We start from the raw sequence: 22,156 nt of genomic DNA, 5'->3' as shown, positions 1-22,156 counted from the left end.
CACGATTGCGCTGTCTAGACGGCTTCGTCGAATGACTGTATTATTTTATAGACTGTTCCCACAGTAAGCTCAATAACGCTTGTGTTGTGTGTACTATAATAATATATAGTTATATACAAATACTTATTTACATAGAAAACATCCATAACTCAGGCACAAATATTTGTGATAAACACACAAAAATGACGCCCTCATCATCAAAATTTAAGAGCATGGCTCTCGTCCGTTGTCGGTGACATGACGCCAGAACGAAGTAAATAGTTAAATTTAAATATAGGAACTTACTAAGCGCAGCTGTGTAGTTTAGCATGGCCGCCGTTCGAGAACTAAAAACTTGCGCCGCTACGCTGACTTTCATTTTTTTTATTTTGTCTGGATCAACGTGATGTGCAGTTAATTTGGGTAATGCCCTTGTGTGTCCCAATCTATTATCTATGTCGTATATAAATTGAATATCTTTCCATGAGGCCCTCTTTCCATCCCAAATAATGTTTTTATTGAGAAAATTGTTTCTCAACCCTTTCAGAAGATGAGGCGGGTCAAAAAATATACTTAAATTATGCCCAGCAATGTTGATTGTGCCATCTGAAACAATAAAGCAATATCAATACAGTATCATTTTATTTTACAGCTAACTATATTTAACAACGCTGTCGACGTCAAATATATGTTTACATCCTTCGCCTTATTACAAACTAAGTTTATATTTACTATTGCTTTATTCAATTTGACATTTTGTACATTCTTAATAACAGATTAATTAAAATTTAATATTGAGTGATTTGACATTAGCTATTATTTAAAATTCTACAGTAATTTAATTTATTAATTCGTTTAAATTGTTATTTTTTCTTAATACACTCAAAGCAATAATGCCTATTATGTAACAAATGAAATGTGTGTACTAAAAAGTACGGTACCCTCGGTGCGCGAGTCCGACTCGCACTTGGCCGGTTTTTCAACTACTTATGTTATCTGAAGCTACATAAACTAATTACAGGTATAGATATATTTTATCCTATTGTAAGTACAAAGTTTCAGAGCAATCTAGCTAGTCGTTTAAGAACGAGAGCGTAACTACGTTTGTATGGAGAACCGAGCTTGCTGCGGTCTCTTAATTTTTAATTTGATTTATGCCATAAAGCGGAAACCACAAAACCCTGTAAACCCGCAGCCAAATAACACTAGACCCTACCCATAGTGTTGTGTTCCTGCCGGTGAGTAAGGTTGCCAGAGCTCAACGAGGGTGCGGGGTGTTAGAGTCGGCAACGCGCATGTGACACCTCTCGACTGTTTAACATCAGGCGGGCCGTATGCTTGTTTGCCACCGACGTAGAATAAAAAAAATAGATTTACGGGTTCTAAACTGGGACATCTTATACCTACTTTAGAGCATACAAAAATATAATAGTTACATTTACCATTTTTCGCGTTGTCTTTGTCATTACAGTGTCGTACTGTCTCCTCTCGGAACTTTTTAATCGCAGTTCTAAAGGTCGATCCTTGATCGCAAACTAGTCCTAAAGGTATTAGTCCTGTTTGAACTACTTCTGAGACAATTTGCTTTAAAATTTCCTGCATTTCGGCTGTAGATGTTGTTCCTTCGCAGAAGTGGTATGATATACATTGCCGCCATGAAGAACATATGCCTCTTACCATAAAGACAAGGGCATGATCACAAAACTTCATTTTTCTTTCGCCAGCCACATCCACAAAACCATGAATTAGATCGTTACTTTCGTTGTATGTTAAGTATGGTGTCAATGCAATTTCATCAAATACTATTGAGCATAACTTTTGCTGTTGTCCCCAGTGTTTTACGGTATTTCGGATATGAGAAAATATCTGTGGGTTAACTCCTGGTTTCATACATATTTTTTCAGAAAGTCTATGTAAAGTCCTCTTATTGGGCAATGCAAACATTGTTTCCAGAAGTTTGTATGCCTTTGGGCTTTGCTTCATCAGCATTAGAGCCATAAGTTTTTCCTTCATCATGAACCTTCTGGCCATTTTGTTGTTGCGGCATTGCTTTAATTGCATTAGCACAAAAGTCTGTGCCTGTTTGTTAAGTAGGTCGAAATTCTTAAACAACTGCTCGTTACTTCCATAGGATTTAGCTTGTGAAAGTCTTTCTTCACTTGTCTGACCCAAACTTGATAACGTAATATTCATCACGTTCTTAACAAATTTCCTTCCCTTTGAACTTAATTGCTTCATAATCGAACCTGTAATAAATAATAATAAGTTTAAATAAGAGTTTGCTTGGGCCGACTCTAGCAATAAACGACAGACTACACTACAACTGTTTTAGGGTCGCAGAAGTAGACAAAAAACCTCTTGAAGTGTATATACGACATATGCGTATAGTATTTTTCAAACTCGATGGGTAGGATGACAGGTGTCATCTCCATATAAATCTCGCAAAATTGTATTGAAATGACGCCTATCATTCTACGCATCGAGTTTGAAAAATTCCGCAGTTTGACTTCGGATCACAGACCACCTGTTTAGGTACTAGACCGATCACATGCAACAATCGAGGTCACCACACATATGCGCTATCAATATCAAATCATTGACAATTGGAAGAAATGTAGGTACGCGTGCGTGGTTGTATACCGGGTGTGTCCTGTAACACGAGCAAAAAATTTAACTAGGCTGTAAATCTCAAACGGACCAACAGCGACTTAAAAAAAAACTTGTATTTTGATTTTTAGCACACTTTAAAGTTTACTCTAAGTCGCAATATACCTATTGCGAATTTTGTTATGTTTAAAGCATGACAAGCAACGTAAATTACATTGGTCAGTTTGAGGAGTACAGCCTACAGTTTAATTATTTGCTCGTCTTGAGGATGACTCACGCTAGACCGGGCCGGGGCCGGGCCGGAGCTTCCGGCGCTTCGTATTCTATGGAAAGCAGCACGTAATCACCGATCAGCCGTCATAGAAAATGACATGTCGGACGCCTCGGCATGGGCCCGGCCCGGTCTAGCGTGCCAGCTGTACACCCGGTATTCTAACGTTTTTGTAAGTATGAATTTATAAGTATTCATATTATATTTATGGATACATAAATATTATTATACGCCTATGGACTTAATTCATTGTATTTAGTTACGTGTCTAGGAGTATGCAATAACTGGAGTAGCCTTGAATGAATGTCGTATTTGCGTACAAAAATGTCTCAAGGGCCCTCCACACACGTGCGCGAATCGCGACGCGAAGCCGCGAACGCGAGTGTGGAGTCTAGTTTGCTAATCAGCGAAATCGACTCCACACTTGCGTTCGCGGCTTCGCGTCGCGTAGTCTGGAGCGAGCTTCAGGGAGGTGAAGAAATAGATAACACATGCAAAAGATTACTCACAAAAACAATGAAAATGAAAAATGTATACCTCTACGCTTCTGTGTTGGTTCCTTCTCTTGGGTGGAATTGGACGGTATAGGTTTGATTTCTGAAACAGAATAAACTATAAATAACAAAACCAAGTCGGTAACCAAAGATTTAAACAAACACAAACAAATAATGCTATACATATGTTAGAGTTTTGAAAGATTCACGGTTAGTTTCACTAGACTTATATTCACCGAGATATAGACCGTGATTACCTTTTGTATTATTTGTGAGCTCCCGATATTTCGACGCAGTTACATGCATCATGTAAAAGGTAATCACGGTCTATATCCCGGTGAATATAAGTCTAGTATATAGGTACATATGTTACCATTAAATTCTCAATTTAACTGAGAACGCGCGGTTCGCCAAAAACAATATAGAGCGATTGAATTTGTTGCGTCTACTAATGTACGATTTCTACCGACCGGCTGGATTCAGGCCGCGCCGGAGCGCATTTTTAATGTTTGACAGAAATAATGGAGTCCGTCCGGAGCCGTCCGCGTCCGCGAGGAGCCGACCGGCTTGCGTATAAATTTGAAATGCGCACCTACTCCGCCCGTTCGATGGGAATTGTATAATAGTCAGCAATGGATAGAAAACCAAGTGTGATTTATTGCAAGGTCTGTGGAGCCCTTAACTGATAGAATTAAGTCACCATACAGATTAAAATAATAAACGGTATCTATATACGCCTTAATGTTCTTTTTCAAATACCCATGTTTATTTTACTGCGGTTATATCTTGTTAATTATATTAAAATGGTAAATTTAAAAACAATTGTTTAAATGAGTAAACCGAGCACTTTCATTTGATACCAAACTCGACCATATTTCCTTACAAATAACATGACCAGTATAGCAAGACCCCTTCCTGACCTTCTAAGCTCTTGTAGCTCAATACCCCTGGATCGAAAAATCGAAACACCGGGACGTGCCCCAAGTCAGCCGTGTGTTTCAAGTTGAATGTAAGAACTTCGCTTCGCTCGCTCGTTCGATAAATAAATAATAAATAAACAAATAAATATTATGGGAACATTTTTACACAAATTGACTAAGTCCCATTGTAAGCTCAAGAAGTGTGGGTGCTTAGACAACGATATATATAATATATCATTACTTAAATACAAAGAAAACAACCATGACTCAGGAACAAATATCTGTGCTCATCACACAAATAAATGCCCTTACCGGGACAGGTACCGGGATAAGGTATATTAACACAAACAAATTATTACATTTTTAACCATATCTAATAGAAAAAAAAAACTTGAATCACAAACCTGTATGTGCCGGGGACACTTCTAGAACAACTTCTTTAACTACTTTTGGTAAAGATGTTGAGCCTTCATCTACTGCTACCACACCTGAAAGAGTTAAAACTATATGTTAGCCACCAATGTCGCAGTAATTATATTTAAGGTATTATTACATTTTTAACCATATCTAATAAAAAACATGAATCACAAACCTGTATGTGCCGGGGACACTTCTAGAACAACTTCTTTAACTACTTTTGGTAAAGATGTTGAGCCTTCATCTACTGCTACCACACCTGAAAGAGTTAAAACTATATGTTAGCCACCAATGTCGCAGTAATTATATTTAAGGTTTAAAAATTTACTTGTGCTTCCTTGAGATGCAAGAATTAAGTAGAAAAAATCTCATTTTAAGTAAATAACGTAGAGTTAGACCGATGTATGTCTGCAACGATTTTGATAGCACACGCAGTGCAAGTGTTATTTATACGTCATAATTTCTTAGAAGTTTGACGTTTAAAATAACACTTGCACTACGTGTGCTATCAAAATCGTTGCAGATTTATTTTGGTCTCTCTCTACTTTATTAACATATACAAATAATTACATTAATTTATTATAATAAATAAATTATTATGTACATGACAATACAATAAATAAATAAATAATATTTAAAAAAAAATTGACTTGAGACACAAACCTGTATGTGCCGAGGAGATTTCTAGAACAGCTTCTTCAATCACTTTTGGTAAAGATGATGAGCCTTTATCTACTGCTACCATACCTGAAAGAGCAAAAACTAAATGTTAGCCACCAATGACGCAGTAATTTTTAGCAAGATGTATGGGAATTGATGGTTTCTTATACTTATTATTTAGTATGTCTCTTAGGTGAGATACCACTAGGTACCATCAAAAAAATAACTAATATAAGAGTTTTGAACCAATATCCATTCATATTAAATATGGCTTATTAAGAATGAATTCTATTCAATAAAGGATTTCTTTGAATAATATTCTTCATGCTGAGGTTGATTTGTTTGCTTAGCTGTGCTATTGCAGCCCTATTATTTTTTCTGTCTTCCAGAAGCAATTTTCGTTCATTAATAAGATTTCTTGCGTGCAGACAACAATCTGAAACATTCAAACATCACTTGGAAAAAACAGGAGGGATAGCAAAAGCAATGAAGGAAATGCAGGAACATAGTAACTGGATACCGAGCATGAGAAACAGAAGAACCAAAAAATTTGAAACAAAACGCAAGAATATCTCAAAAGCTGCCACCCAATTCTATAAAGAACTATATGACTGCGAAGACACTATCCCTCCAAATTCAAAGTCACTATACCAGCTCGACTAGGAGACGATACCACCAATTGAAGAAAGTGAAGTTATAAGAGCAGTGTCAACTCAAAAAAACGGAAAAGCAACTGGCGAAGATCAAATCTCTAACGAACTTCTAAAATGCACACTCCCAGCGTCACTTAAAAGCATCATCAAGTTATTCAATGAGATCCTTCAAAAAGAAGAAATACCTAAACAATGGACTACCTCTACTATCATCCTGCTACACAAAAAAGGCGACAGAAACGACATTGGCAACTATAGGCCCATGAGTCTTATTTTTATTTTTTATTTATGTCAAACCTATACAAGATATTTTCCAAAATCATACTACAACGCATAGAGAAAGTGCTAGATGAAAACCAACCGAAGGAGGAAGCAGGCTTCAGGAAAGGCTTTGCTACAATAGACCACATTCATACCATTAAACAAATAATAGAAAAGAGCAATGAGTATGGTAAGCAGTACTACCTAGCTTTTATAGACTACAGCAAAGCTTTCGACTCTTTGCTCCACAACTATATATGGGAAGCGCTGAAAATGCAAAACGTCCAGAATAAATACATAAGAATAATCAGCAATATATACTTCTGCATAACAGCTAAAATAAAACTAGAAACAGTAGGTGAGGAATTCAAACTGAAGAAAGGAGTGAGACAAGGAGACCCACTATCACCTAAATTGTTCTCAGCAACTTTAGAACAAGTATTCAGAAACTTGAACTGGAACGAATATGGTCTAAAAATAGACGGAATGTTGCTGAGCCACTTGCGGTTTGCCGATGATCTCATACTGCTCTCGGAAAGCACAACTGATTTGCAAGAAATGTTACAACAACTTTCTTATGAAAGCAGAAAAGTGGGACTAGGAAATCAACACAGAAAAAACTAAACTTATGACAAACGGACAAAAAATTGAGCTATCAATAAACAACAACACAATAGAATATGTAAATGAATACACATATCTAGGACAAATAATTTCCCCAGAACACCAGAATGACAAGGAAACAGAAAACAGAGTGTGTATTTCATGGAAAAAATACTGGTCATGGAAAGAGATTATGAAAAATCCAGATATCCCACTAAAATGCAAAAGTAAACTGTTTAACTCTTGCATCCTCCCTAGCATGACCTATGGTTGCCAAACATGGGCCTTAACGCAAAAGAATAGGAAATCCTTAGAAGTGTGCCAACACAACATAGAGAGAAGTATTCTCAACATAAAGAAGAAAGACAAAATAAGACTAAGCACCATAAGAAATAACACAAAACTAATGGATGTATCCTATGTATCACATGCTGAGAGAACCAGGACAGAAATGGTCAAAAATTGTTACAACTTGGTACCCCAAAGAACGGACGGACCCAAACGGAAAAGAGGCAGGCCTTACCGCAGATGGGAAGATGACATAAGAGCTATCGCTGGACCAACATGGACAAGAAGAGCAACCAACAGAGAGGAATGGAAGATCTTAGGGGAGGCCTATGCCGGGAGGCAAGTCGACCGATGTCAATAAAAATACCAAATAACATATACGACAAAGAACTTTATTATTATTATGTTTAAATTAAGAATTTGATATATTTTGTTTTTCTTTTCCTAAAACTTGACAAGAAATGTAATTTTTTTTAATTTGAGGTCGAAATAAATGGCTATTTTATTTTATTTTATTTTATTTTATTTTATTTATTTATATTCATATTCAATGTCAAGTTAGGTACACATTAGTAAGTTTTAGGCAAAATTCTTTTAAAAAGCCTGAACTGGGAAAAGCGTGGATTGAATATATGGGGTAGTCGCTTGAATAATTTGCGGTTCGCTGATGATATTGTCTTGCTGGCAAGCAGGGACCGGCCCGCTATCCCTTATCGCGGTTTTATAAGGGTATTGCATAAGGCTTAACTCACCATACCCTTTGCCAGACGAAACCCTTTGTTTTGGTTTTAAAAACCCTTGTATAAAGCTACCACATTTGAGTAATCGGTAGCCCAAATACCCTTACAAAACCCTTATCATCCGCTCACCAACACCTTGCATATTGCTTATAAGGGTTAGCCTTATAAAGGGCTTCCCTATTAGCATATAAGCGTGTTAATTTAAGTCGTCTACCTTGTTCATAAAGCACACATTACTTCGAATCCGAGCGATCGTCGGCGGCGACGGCGGCGTTCTTTGACTAGACACGTATTTTCTTTCCTTTTCATACACTACCGTAGATATATACTAATCCTGTTTCTTTCACGCAAAGGGAAACCTTTATAAAAAGCGCTTAAAGATAAGGGTAACCCTTATTAAGAGCTAGCCTTATTTTTGGTTAGGTTAGGTTAGGTTAGCAGTTAATGGGCTTGCAGTTCAATAGGGAAAGTCTTTGAATGTGTAAGCCGTGTTTAAGTGTCGCCCATTGAAAGGGTTTTATCGCGGAAAGGGTTGTCCGGTCCCTGCTGGCAAGTGACCCCGCTGAACTTCAAAGCATGATCCAAGAACTCAGCGATGCTTCCATACGGTGTGGGCTGGAAATGAATCTAGACAAGACAAAAGTTATGACCAACAGATGTCAAGGCGAATATCACAGTTAACCATACCGCCATCGAAACTGTCGATAAATACGTGTATTTGGGACAAGAGATAGTGACTGGAAAAAAAAACCAAACCAATGAGATCAACAGACGCGTACGACTAGCCTGGGCAGCCTACTCCAATCTCGAGTTTGCCTTCAAAATGAACCTTAAGGCCGAACAAAAAGCACGCATATTTGACCAATGTATCCTGCCTGTTCTCACTTATGGAGCCGAAACCTGGGTTTTCACCAAAGACATACTACGTAAATTGAGCGTTGCCCAGCGGGCGTTAGAGAGAAAATTGGTGGGGATCACATTGAGAGACCGTAAAACAAATGAATGGCTGAGAGAACAGAGCAAAGTCAATGATATTATAAAACGCGTAGCCAATTTGAAGTGGGAATGGGCTGGTCATATAGCACGGAAGACCGAACCGTGGAGCAAACGACTACTCGAGTGGCGACCATGGGGGGAAGAGCGTCCTCAAAGTAGACCCCAGATGCGTTGGGACTCAAGTTTTTATAGTTGACTGTACTTTTCTTTCCACAGGCAACTAATACTCATCGAGACAATTTTAACAACCCCAATCACAATTAGTTTGCGTTGTTTTATTACAGAGTTCCTATGGCCACCTCTTGTCTCCATCATCAGATTAGCTCGATGGTACCATAATATTTTATTGTCACCCGACTTACATATGTACCTACGCATAACTTCAGTTCAATCGGAACCCAGGAAGTTGGTCAAATTAAACTTGCAAGTTTTCATTACAGACAGATATAATAATATTCTTACCTTTATTCAGTAGGACGGACGCCTCAACTTGAGAATATGAGCATGATGGATGTCCATGGAAGTCTTCGTCTGAAATTGTTAAATGTAATATTTAATCTCTATTAATATTCAATATTTATGTTCAGTATTAATTAAATTTATCTCTTCTCTGTGTATATAAATAAAAATTGGAACCTCGGAATAAAATAAAGGGAATTAATTGCAAGTTGGTTTGTCAACAAGATGCATTCACTTCAAACTTTTATAACTAAGAATATCACTACATATTTTAGAAACTTTACTCAAACTAACACACCTTTATTCTGTGGGACGGAGGCCCCGACTTGAGAATATGAGCAGGATGGATGTTCATGGAAGTCTTCGCCTGAAATTGTTAAATGTAATATTTAATCTCTATTAAGATCCAGTATCTCTAATGAGGGATAGCAGGAACACATCATCATCATCATCAAGATTCAGTATGAACAAAACTTTTCTCTTATGTATAAAAATTAGAACCATGGCTCGTTGATTGAATATATGCATAGCATTGCTGAACAGTACTTAAGACATACACAAAAAAAAACTACTAAACAAATTAAATTTAAATATTTTTTTTAGAAACAGAAATCGAGTTGAGTTTTAAGATAAATTAATTAAGTACATATATTGTCACCTAGTACAATATACACATATTTGCATAAATAAATACATAATTATATAGGTACATAAAAAACACCCATGACTGGGTAACATCTGTGTTCATCACACAAATAAATGCCCTACTCTATAAACAATATTAAAAGTGGGCAGTTGTTTTTCCCATGGTTAAAATACCATGCACTCATTTGCATAATTTGTAGCATTACTCTATATAAACAATATTAAAAAATCGGCAGTTATGTATTTCCCATGGTAAAAATACCATGCAGACATTTGCATAATTGTAAGCATACTCTACAAACAACATTAGAAGTGGGCAGTTATGTTTTTCCCATGGTAAAATAAAAAGACCACTCAGACTGACTGACTGAGATGAAATTGTAAATATCAATTGAACTTAAAAAAATGTACCTAGCTATACTTTTTGTACCTACACAGTTTGAACAATAAATGTTTCTGATTTCTGATTTCTTATGTTAATAAAATTCACAGTAATATTTATTGTCTATGTATAAGATACTAGCTTATGCCCGCTACCTCGTCTACATGGGATGATGAATATCACAATGATGAATGGTGAAAACTATCCCATGTCCTTCCTCAGGCCTCAAAATATCTCCATACCAAATTTTATATAAATTAGATAGACCAGTCACTTTCAATTCATAGTTATTTTCGCATTTATAAGTAATATATTAGTAGGGATAAATAAGACTTGCTAACATCATTTGTAAGTGATAAAACATACCTGGCCTTCCAATGACAAGGGTTTGTTCCATTGTGTCTTCCTCATCATCTTGGTCTTTAAAATAATTGTGGTCACTCAGAGCATGTCGGACTGGAACAACATTACAATTAGGTAGATAAAAAAATATAATCACAAAATTATCCTGACAAAAAGAAATGCCATGTGTTTTCAATATCCTAATAAGAAAGTATACAGTGATGGGATTCCCCAAACAAAATAAATATTATGTATTTTTGTATTGATGTATGGTAAATAAGCATGAACTATAAACAAAAATTAGTTATGCCAAGAATATAAGTCGCGTGGTACTTAATTAATATTTATTTACGTAGTTATAATAAATGTGTGTACTCACCGGTTCCAACTGCTGCAAGGGGTTCACCGTGTGTTATTTCATCATCCGTAAATAGGCAAGGATACGAAAACCGAAGCCTTTTGCCTTCAAACTTGTCAAACTGATGTTTGTCGAAATGTTTTTCACACACGCGTTTCCTGAGCAGTTGCTCTTTTGACAGACCCAGAAGAAGAGGATTCGTAGGCACAAGGAAAGACATCCACAAATTCCTAAGCATATCCTTCTTAGGAAATGCAAAAAGTCGATTTGTCTCATTTGTTGCATTGCAACCACCAACACAACACTTTAGTCTCATGATTTATTATTGCACAAACGATACCGCAGCACAATTATAAAGTATTGTTCCGAACAGCAAAGGAGAATTTGGATATTTAGGATCTCAACTCGGCAAAAAAGCGAGGAAATACACTAAACACCAGCGTACTCGACTTTGAAATTCGGCACAGTAAAGTCCTCAAAACTTTTCAAATGTATAATGGCGGCCAAATGGCGGCTGTCAAGGTAGGGCATAGGTGGGGGCTGGGGTGGCGGAGCGAGGGGAGACGCGATGGTAGCGCTGCAGCGGCTGTTTTGGGAGTTGAACTGTCAGGGCCCTGAGCCCCACTGGGCGTGATTTGCCTTACCCCGAAAGTAGATGGCGTTAGTAGTTACAAGAAATCTACAGACCACACAGACAAGATTTGTTTCTTCGTCGTTACATGGTCGTTACCAAGTCGTTAGCTCGTTACGGAGCTTCATAGGTGATTTTTATGGTGTTCATCAGCTTCCACTAAATTTTCTTGTACCGTCAATATCCGTCCAATGAATGAATCCCATCAGATCCTGACATTACTTAATTACTTACCTCAATTGTATGGTATTGTAGTTTGGGCGATTTTCCGCAACTCGACGACTAGCGCCTATTTTCCAGGCTAGTCCTGCCAGCCCAGCTCCTCAAGGAATCCTATTAAACTTTTGATGTTAAGCGGGACCTCGGGGAGATCTCTCGGTGATTAGAGATGTTTTGCCCTGAATCGAGCCACGCCGCTGCATTCTAGCACCACAATATCCACCAGTTGAGATATTTTCGAGAAATATAAAGAAGTTTCCGATGAAATTGAAAACCTGTATTTTAAGTCGGTTAATGAAATAAATTACTTACCTATAATGGAGTAAAGTAAATAGGTATTGTAGAGGCAGAATTTTTTTCCGGCTTTCTGTACTGGACATTTTGGTTTGATTGCCAGTTTTTTTGAATACCACGTCGGTGGCAAACAAAACAAGCATACGGCCCGCCTGATAGTAAGCGGTCACCGTAGCCTAATATATGGACGCCTGCAACTTCAGAGGTGTTACGTGCGCGTTGCCGACCGTTTAAAAAACTGTACACTTTTTTTTATAAGAACCCCATACTGTATTGGCCCCTATGAGAAAACTTCGGCAGGTTTATTAAAAAAAAATCCTTTACAGGGTCGCAGCGGTAAAGGCGTTATTTACGTTTGGGCCAACGGGAACGGAGGAATCCACCAGGACAATTGCAACTGCGATGGGTACCTAACTACCTACGTTATACCAAATACGTAATAATTTACCCTAGCCATGGTCAAGCTAAATCTCACCAAACGTCAGTGGCGTAGAGGGTTCCATGAGTAAGATTTGGGGGGAGAGTGAGAGGTTTGGTTTTACAAAATCTTAACAAGAAAAACCGAAAAATCACCAATTTGGAGACGTAAATAGTGGACCAAATTAAATATTCGTAAAGTCGGATCAAGCGAACTCTACACAGTTTTTGCCGTGACAAGAGTGTGGAAGTATCATCACATACAGCAAATCACAATGATAATATAGAAATATAGTGGCACTCCACACTTTGTTCTATCAACGCCGGTACAGTACAGAATTAGCTAACACTACCATGTCATTCTGTAGGTATTCGTCATCAATCTACACAGTGTCAATAGGCAGTGTTTCGCAACATGGACGGTTCCCCTGGTACGGCGAGGTCTGCTCATCAACCCTCGCCGTGGCCTACTCATCAGGCGCTCGCAAAGATCAGAAGATTGTAAGATTTTATAAGTCTTAGACAGGACTATACCATAGACTATCTATACCGTCTTATACCACAGATATACGTCATCAATCGCGGCTTTTTTCAACTGTATCTATGTTTAATGAACTCATTTTACAAATTAACTTTAGTAAACAATATTTCATTGCATGTTTGAGGAATAGTACATTATTGTCGAGGCTCGGAAGTAGCTACTTGCTGGCTGAGGATTCGTTTTAAACGGACGACCTTGGGAGTCCGTTTAATTGAATCCGAAGCCAGCAAGTAGCCAGTCATATATAGTGCTTTTCTCAAAAATGGCGCAATAAATACAAATATAATATAAATATTTTACAGAAGCAACGTTCTTATGTATATATTTTCACAGAAAAAAGTAAAAAGATTTGCTTTGCCGCCTTTTTTTTAAAATTAAAAATAGAAGTGTATTTTTTCTGCTGAAAATACGCCAACATATTTGAGACACCTAAATAGTCGCGGTACCAACATTATAATAATAAGTACTGATCATCTGTTTGGCTGTTTAATGGACTCAAGCCTTCATTTGATATGGCCAATTCAACTTTTAAAAAGTTTGGAACTCGACAAATAATGGAATTTGTATGCAACATTGCAGTCCCGAAATCGAAACTGCAATGTTTTTAACTTTTTAATTTTTTGACTCACCATAAACTACGCACTTCGCGACCTACTTTTTAAACGGCAACGTCGACTTTGCCGTCCATTTTTGAGACAAATCTGTTACCCTCTAGTCGCGCCTAGTTTTACTTCAACAATAAACACCTAAGTAACAATTTTATTTGAAAATGAGTACTGGAATGTTTGTAACAAAAGTAGCTCAGATTTTGTCATTTGCAGGCGACGACCGACACGAATGACTCATGCACCCTGGACCACACAGGCACCTCAGCCGCCGCGCCTCTCGCGGCCGGCATCATAGCTCTCGCTTTGGAAGCCAAGTAAGATCTCTTTTTGTTTTATGTTAGCCTGGTACTTTGGACTGTGCGGTCCGTTTCTCTTCCACATCTTCTACGGTCCATTCGTAACGCAGCATCCTCTTTCATTATACCAAAGAGGATATAATAGGATAGAGCGGTACTGTCATAGTAAATTTTGTAACCACAGTAAATTCCCTGCCATCTATCGACACACTTTAAAACTAAAAATGAAGATTTATAAAAATAAGATAAAATGTATTTAAATACTGTAAATAAATGATTTTTTTTATTTGCATTAATTATTTTTACCATGTTCTTTCACTGGTATGCGTTAAAATTGTTAAATAACAAACTAAACCGTCAACGCCCTCTATACGAGAGTAGGCCAAAGGTAGTGGCGTCATCTGATCGAGAATCAAATTTTCGTGATTTTCGAGGCATGTTTTTTCATTAGACTGTATCCATCTATTACGGAGTTATATGTATCTATCTTTGACTATACCTAATGAAAATAAATCATTTGTTTTTGTCCACACTTGGGCACATATTGGGCACACCTAATTACTAAGTTATGTTTTTATATCCCGATATATTTTTATAACCGGCTTGCCGGAGCGATTTATAGACTCGAATTTGCGATACAAAAATGAAGTATAAAGGTGACAGTCCATTTCTGACCGCAGCTGCGCGACTGCACCGACACTACTGCAGCGGCCTGAACGCGTCGGTGTTATTGTCAATTTCCATAGTAAAATGAATGACGTTATCGACTGCACGTAATATGGTGATTTTAACGTTTTCCCGACCGCAGCTGCACTACTGCTCCGACATGTCGGTGTTATTGTCAATTTCCATAGTAAAATGAATGACAAGACTGACCGCACGTAGCATGGCCATTTTTGCGTATTTGGTGTATTATTGCAACTGCGGCTGCAGACCGCACGTCAAATCTGTCACCTGCACTGAAATGTCTTTGGTCACAGATATTAGTAGTTCTAAGCAAAGAGGATATAACCACTACGTTCTAAGGAGCTTATTACACCCACGGACAAAGAATCCCGATGGTACAGTCGCCATATATCGCAGATATATCGGGGCGGCCAAGGAGCTCACACATATCTAAACACGCCTTTATTGTCAAGGCGTTAGAGTGCATGTTCAGATATTTCTAGCACCTCGGTCGCTCCGATATATCCGATGGCGACTGTAACTTTTTTGCTAATCTATATTGAGCCCTAGGAGGATATAACAAAACGGAGTAGCCATTGGCATTCCCCTCTGTCGAAAATAGTCGGCCAATGGTCATACACAATGTATGGACTGACGTTTATCTGACATGGCTATTTTGACGTTACGTATACATTTGACGTTCCCCTCCCCCGCAAAAATTGGCAGACGTTTTTGTACCGCAAATTACAGACGTGGCGGCTCCGTTTGGTAATATCCTCCTAGATTGAGCCATGTCACAGAGCCAGTCAGGAAACTAGAATGATAGGTCCGAAAAGAGAGCGTAAAATTCGGAAGTTAACTATAGTCTGGCAAACACTTCGAGCAACACCGGCTTCCGACACGTCGGAAGGGAGGAGCCCAAGCGATATCTTACCGTACAAATCGTTCTGCCATTTTTTACGGAGGAAAACGTGCACACAGTCGCACTTCTCACTCACTACTTACAAAATCCAATCTCTAATGATGACACAAATACATAGAAAATGACACACGTCAAAGGCAAGTCTTGCACACCTCGATCTCTTTATAATAAAGAGCGCATTACACAATTATTGTGTGCAACACGAGGTGTGTGTTGTACGTACCGCGCTAGTTGTATGCATGCACAATTGATCTTGTACCTCGACAGAGGGGAAATAGTGCGAATGCCGACTCCCTTCCGTGTTGCTCGAAGGGCAAACCCAATTTGTCAGTAAATAAGAACAACCAAAAATCTACTCATCCATTTCCTTTGGGTGCTATAGTATACTAGCCCAAGACAAAGATAGTATATGATTCTCTCTGTCTATTTCAATTGAGACAGTCCCTATATTTTCCTATGTGATTTTTTTAACATTTCATGATAAATTCATTATATAAACTGTTCTTATATTTTTTCGTAGTTTTGCGAAGATAGCCATAAGGCCTATAAGCTCGACAGGGCACGAGCGATAGAGAGGCAAATAGAATACCGAATATTCGGCAAAGTGGCCGAATAGGCCGAATACCGAATAGTTGCGAATATTCCTGGCAACTCTAGTCGTAATATCATAGTATAGTTGGTCATCTAATGTTTGAAATGAGACAGTCCTTTGACAAACTATAATTATATAATGTCGTTTATGGTGACACTTTCTCATTTTGTCATTGCAAAGCCATTCCTGAGCTAAATAAAAGAAGCAACCGTTAATTTTTATTACAAGGGGCAAAGATGTTGTTTAATATTTCATGGTATTGATACCCAAACGTACGAATGGATACAAAATTGAACTACGAGAGAAGCGAATGGTTTAAAATTTAGAATATTGACAGTTGCGGGGATCTCAAGGCATGAGGGTTAAACAAACTTTGTTACAGTGCAACACGTAATTTTTCATTACACCAACACGAGGAAACCATTTATTATTCAAATTAATTTATTAATAGTTCTTTCTATCGGCCAAGGTGAGGCAAATAGCTTAAGGATTTCTTGTCTCGCCCGTCAAGTTTTATATGGATGGTGCGGTCATATCATGAAGAGTGGGACACCTGCAACACGAGAGGAATTATAAGATTTAAATTTGTGTTTCAGTTTGAAATACGAAACTGGACAATATGAAGTGTAAATTGCGCAATTACTTATAGCTCTTACAAATTAGTTTTATTCATCATACTTCACTGTTAGGTACCTAAAGAAAGTAAAATTTACTTAATATGGATACTTAGAAAGATAAATCTGTAATATTTTGCTAATACGGAACGACTGTCTGCCCACCATTGGATAATTTATTGTTACGTGTCGCATCGCCATCTCCGGAACCCACGAATCACTGCAGAAATCAATGAAAGACCTGATAAAGAGCCTACTGGCATGGTTTTGAGGGGACGTTTATCACAGACTTCTAAATCCAGCCGCACGTTTCTGACGGCCGAGTAGGTACCTATACTTGATGCAGGTGGATTAAGTAGTATATATCACGATCTACATGAGTCCCGTTTGCGTCGGCTTGCTGTGTGCGGTGGTCACGCATTCAGGCAAGAGGATGGGGAAGAAAATTTCACAATGTGATCTTACCTTAATGTTAAGAATAATATTTTTCCTCTGCATTAATTTCATTTGAGGAATTTGGTTGTATTTCGTCAATTATTAAGTCTCATTCAATGTTGAATTGCTTTTCGTTTAATGGGCAATATTCCCTGAATAAACGATCACCATTAAATATCAGATTTTATATTAATATTGCGTAGCTGCCTTCGTCGGACTCTGACTATTGTACTATTGTAGAAAGGCAAACTGGTCTTCTTTTTCATGTAACATGTAGCATTATCGTCACTCGCTTCTTCTCGTAAAAAATACAAAAATAAAATAAGTATTTTATTTGTACGTCTGCCATTATATGACTTGACATTGACAAGCCATCAACGAACGCTGTCGCGACTGCACGCCGCAACAGCAGCAGTCGTGCTGCTACAGTAGTGCTGGACCGCGTAACGTCGCAACTGCAGTGCAGCGGCAGTCATAAATGGACAGTCACCTTAAAGACAAAAAACTGTTAATAATACTAGACACTTCATAACTCCCTATACAAAACGATTTTTCTATAGTTCCCGCTAAGCCTGCGTGCAATCCACATTTACTGAGCGAGTGTGATGAAAAGACAATTTAACTGCAATTTTAGTATGGTATGTGGGTAATAAATACTGGGCTTGTCATTGCATAAAATGCTTTACATGATAACGTTTTGTTTAAAGCTCTAATCTAACTTGGCGAGATGTTCAACACCTAATTGCTTGGACTTCAGACTCCAGTACTTTAGCAGGCAACTCCGGATGGCAAATCAATGAGTAAGTTTTTAAATCAGTATAATATTATGGTATTTATTTAGGTGCGTTAAATATAGTTGGTCAAACAAAATTGTCAGTAAATAAGAACAAAATAAACTATACTCATCTTACTTAACTAAACTAACTTAGCGGTTTCACTCACGTATTTTTAGTCACTGGCGCATGTCTCACGATAGTTTAAATTCGATTATACTCATCCTTTTCTTTTGGGTGCTAGTACTAGTGTAAGACAAAAATAGTATGATTCTCTCTGTCTATGTTTGAAATGAGACAGTCCTTTGACAAACTATAGTAGAAACCCTAAATATTTTTAATTTCTCATGCTCTGAAAGAGGGTCACTTTTGTTCTAAAAGGTGTGCAGAAAATGATACGTGTCCTGCACTAGAGCATTTTACGTTCAAAGTACGTTTTTTTTTTTTTACGATAAGCAATTGAAATTTGAGTTTAAATGGATTGGTTATACGATTTCCATTCTGATATTTGACTCTCCACTCTCCATTCCATAAATAACGACACTTTTGCCTAAATTGGTAACTGAAAGTACCCTTAAAAATACTATAAAAATGTATACTTGGTCATGTTTTAAAAAAAACACATGCATTTTACTTTCCTCGTATTCGAAATGAAAAGTAGTGTTTAACTCAGGTGAAAGGCATCATTTCAGCCGCGGACTTTTGGCTTCGAGCGCCAAAATACCTCCGCAGAAATGAGTGCCTTTCATCCCTTGGTTAACAATCTACTATTACTTACTTTTTTAGCATCGGACTTCGATTTGACCTCCGATTTGGCTTCGGTCTGCTCAACGCTGAAGCCCTGGTGTCTAGAGCTCTGAACTGGATAACGGTTCCTGAGAAACTCATTTGCCACATACCACCACAGTAAGCATGTTCTCCTAATACTTTTACCGAAAATGTGACGAACAACGGCTCGTTGGAAAATGAAATAAATTATAACGTGTTGCGTAAATGAGGTACGGTGTGTAAGTAGGAGGTAGGAGTCATGTCACTCATGTCGAAGCGAACAAAAGGTGACGTGACTGACGTGCTGCACAACCGGCAAAACTTACGGATTTTCACCATTTTCTCCCAAATTAAGTAAGTACGCAATTTGAATGCGCACAATGACTCGAACAAAAAGAAAAGCTGAGAAGTTTTTGTGCGGAAGTTAAGTACAAAAAATAAAAGTTTTATTTGTTATGCAAGGCCGCAAATGCAAAGTTTGGCGTGAGTGTTGAAATTGAAAGCTGCTGAGCGAGCAAATTAATCTAAGATAGATTCCTGAGCGTAGCGAGGCTTTCAAGACACGAGACGATAAATCATATTTGCAGCCGTGCGGAACACAACTTTTCACGTCACTACAGCGAGGAAAATGCGATCCCAAAAAAAAACCGAGCAGCCGCTTTTGAGCTACTGTTTCAATTTGGTTCAAACAAATTATAATTATTTATTATAATTGAAATTGTGATTCGAATAAAACACATGAAAATGTAGTCTGTTAATTTACTGTTAATGAAGTTTGTTTAAAACGACCTATGTAATGAAGGATAATTTTTTTTGGTTTTTGCAGATACAAAATCAAACAAAAACTATCATCAGGCCAACAAGTAAACATTTATTTTGACGTCCACGTCTGCCCAGTGAACTACGTCGAGCACGTGGAACTCGTTATAAACATTCACTACAGCAAGCGCGGGGCGCTTCAGGCCTATCTGACGTCTGCACGCGGTAAGTACCTCGCTTGTTATGCACCCCTAGTACATTGGCTTAACTGTTACGTTTGAGAGAATAACTAGCGAAATCTCCGAGAAATTAATTTATTTTCTGTTTGGTTACGTTCGAATTTCGAACGTCACTGTCACTTTGGTATTTCAGATGTTTTTAGAGTTAGCTTTCTCCATGTATAGTGGAAACCTGTGAATATTTTTCATTATTTTCGATATAGTTCATTATCTTAAAATTGCCTTGCCACCAGTTATTAATTACTCGTAAATTATGTAATTCATTTATTTTTCTATTATGTATCTTTAATTTACTTCACCTCAGTGATGTAACATCACACATTGTTTATAAAGATAGCTCTCGATTGCTAAAAGAGAGGTTTAAAAAACACTGGCAACACTTTTTTTGTTGCTAGTGTAAACATTTTATGTTCCTTTTGTTAACAACTAAAAATAAAACCATAAATGGTTAGTGATTTTGGAATATATGAATCAGGTTTACCTTAAAGGAAATATTTTTTTTACATTTTTATTTCGTTCATACTTTTTATACATTGTATTAAAAAATCAATTAGTTTATAACATGTCCTTCCTTCCATTCGTATGAATCGTATGGCGAGGTATGGCGTCAATGCAGTGAGATACCTCGCATGTTATGGGCTCCTGGTACATTGGCTCAACTGTTACGTTCGAGACGAAATTAAGCCAAAACAAGAAAATGCAATTTCGTGCGAATTTCATACCGTCGTCACTGTCATTTTGTGGGTTACCTTCGTTCGCGTTCGCCGGGTTCGCCCCTCTTCCTTTCTTATTCAGTGACTGATTGCTAATAATATGTATTATGTATGGAAACCTAGGAAGTAGGAGGTTGTAATTTCCTACGGTTTCTGAACACATTTCAGAGCACTAACGATATGTGCGTACATAGATATTTTTTACCTGGATTTCGAGTAGTTCAATCTAGTCTACCACGCGATGAGTAGTGAGTACTACCTTGTTTGCTATGCGCTCCTGGTACTTCGCCTCGACTGTTCGTTCGAGACGAAACGCAAGCAGCCAAGAAACGTAAACTGCGATCGAAACCTGTCAGTGTCATTCGTGATTTTTGTCTTTGGAGGTAGCTGCTTCATTGTAAATATTGTAAAGAAACTTCATTATTATATTTTTCCATGCTGATTTCGTTATCGAATTTTTATTTTATTTTGACGCAATAGAATTAAAAACCGAACGAAGATTACTGATTAATGTTGTTGTTGTTATTTTGTTTATTCTATGACTTTCCACCACCAGTCATTTTTTATGAAGACAGCTCTCGCTTTTTGGTAGATGTTTCTGTAACACTGGCCACATTGACTTTGTTGCCATTGCTGTAAAATTATACAGATTTCTTTCCAAAATAAATGATTTTTACGCTCTTCAAATTTCTTCGTTTTTTTTTTTTCACAATGAATTTCATGAAAACTACATAAATAACTAAAAAAGAACTAAAAGGACCCTCCACACTCTACGCGAATCACGGCGCGAAGCCGCGAACGCAAGTGTGGAGGAACCTTAACAGTTACAAAATACAACACACAACGCGGTGAGGTACCTTGCTTGATATGCTCTCCTAGTGCTATGGCTCGACTGTTTCGTTTGAGCGACGGAATGAACTAGCAGTTCTCGCCCAAGCGGGATAACTCGAAACTCGTGCCGCGAGAGACAGCAGTCGCGCGTCACATATTTCTACCACCATAGACATAGTGTCAAGTGTATATTTGCGTGTTTTGTATTTTTGCGATCTATGGACGTAGCGTTAGTTTTTTAAATTTTCTTTTATTTATTTATTTATTTATTTAAGAAACAAACAGTCTTCTATAGTTATACATAACACTGGAAATTTTCTTAAAGCTAGACTTACAGTTTCCTTAATGAAAATATTTTAACATCATGTTTAATAAAGTTTCTACAGAGTAAAACAGAGCTATTTGTGCAAACAAGAACAAAAACAATAACAACAATAATGAGAAAAAAAAAAGATGCAAGAGTATCAGGGTGTTAACAATTAAATTGTATATAAACTGAATACTAAAAAGGTTTTACTATTCTTATTACTTATTAACGTTCAATACTGAGATTTTTTCCTAATAGCGCCAAACTAATGATCTGGGTTATTACACTGCATGGATAGTGTTTTAAATCTATTAAGTTTCTCGCAGAAAATATCGAGATTCAGAAATTTTTCGTTGTACAACCTGCATGCCCTTCCAAAAAAACTATTTTTCGCGTAAGCAGTCCGACTACGGGGGATGTAAAAGAGGGGTTTTTTCCTGCAAGCGCGTTCACAAC

The 22,156-nt window shown here is 37.5% G+C and overlaps 1 protein-coding gene across 1 annotated transcript in view; it reads left to right on the top strand.

The window, feature by feature from the left end:
• LOC134748742 (neuroendocrine convertase 1-like) overlaps positions 1-22,156 on the top strand; it is a 66,399-nt gene that overhangs the window by 41,298 nt on the left and 2,945 nt on the right. Inside the window, exons 8-13 of the mRNA XM_063683518.1 lie at positions 12,546-12,625; positions 13,005-13,137; positions 13,999-14,099; positions 18,018-18,110; positions 18,870-18,989; positions 19,678-19,835. Coding sequence (XP_063539588.1) covers positions 12,546-12,625; positions 13,005-13,137; positions 13,999-14,099; positions 18,018-18,110; positions 18,870-18,989; positions 19,678-19,835 — 685 coding nt within the window. The remainder of the gene's footprint in view (positions 1-12,545; positions 12,626-13,004; positions 13,138-13,998; positions 14,100-18,017; positions 18,111-18,869; positions 18,990-19,677; positions 19,836-22,156) is intronic.

The sequence above is a fragment of the Cydia strobilella genome, chromosome 17 (assembly GCF_947568885.1).
Source record: "Cydia strobilella chromosome 17, ilCydStro3.1, whole genome shotgun sequence".
Taxonomy (NCBI): domain Eukaryota; kingdom Metazoa; phylum Arthropoda; class Insecta; order Lepidoptera; family Tortricidae; genus Cydia; species Cydia strobilella.
Note: the sequence above shows the minus strand (reverse complement) of the source record. Positions and strands in the feature narration are given on the sequence as shown.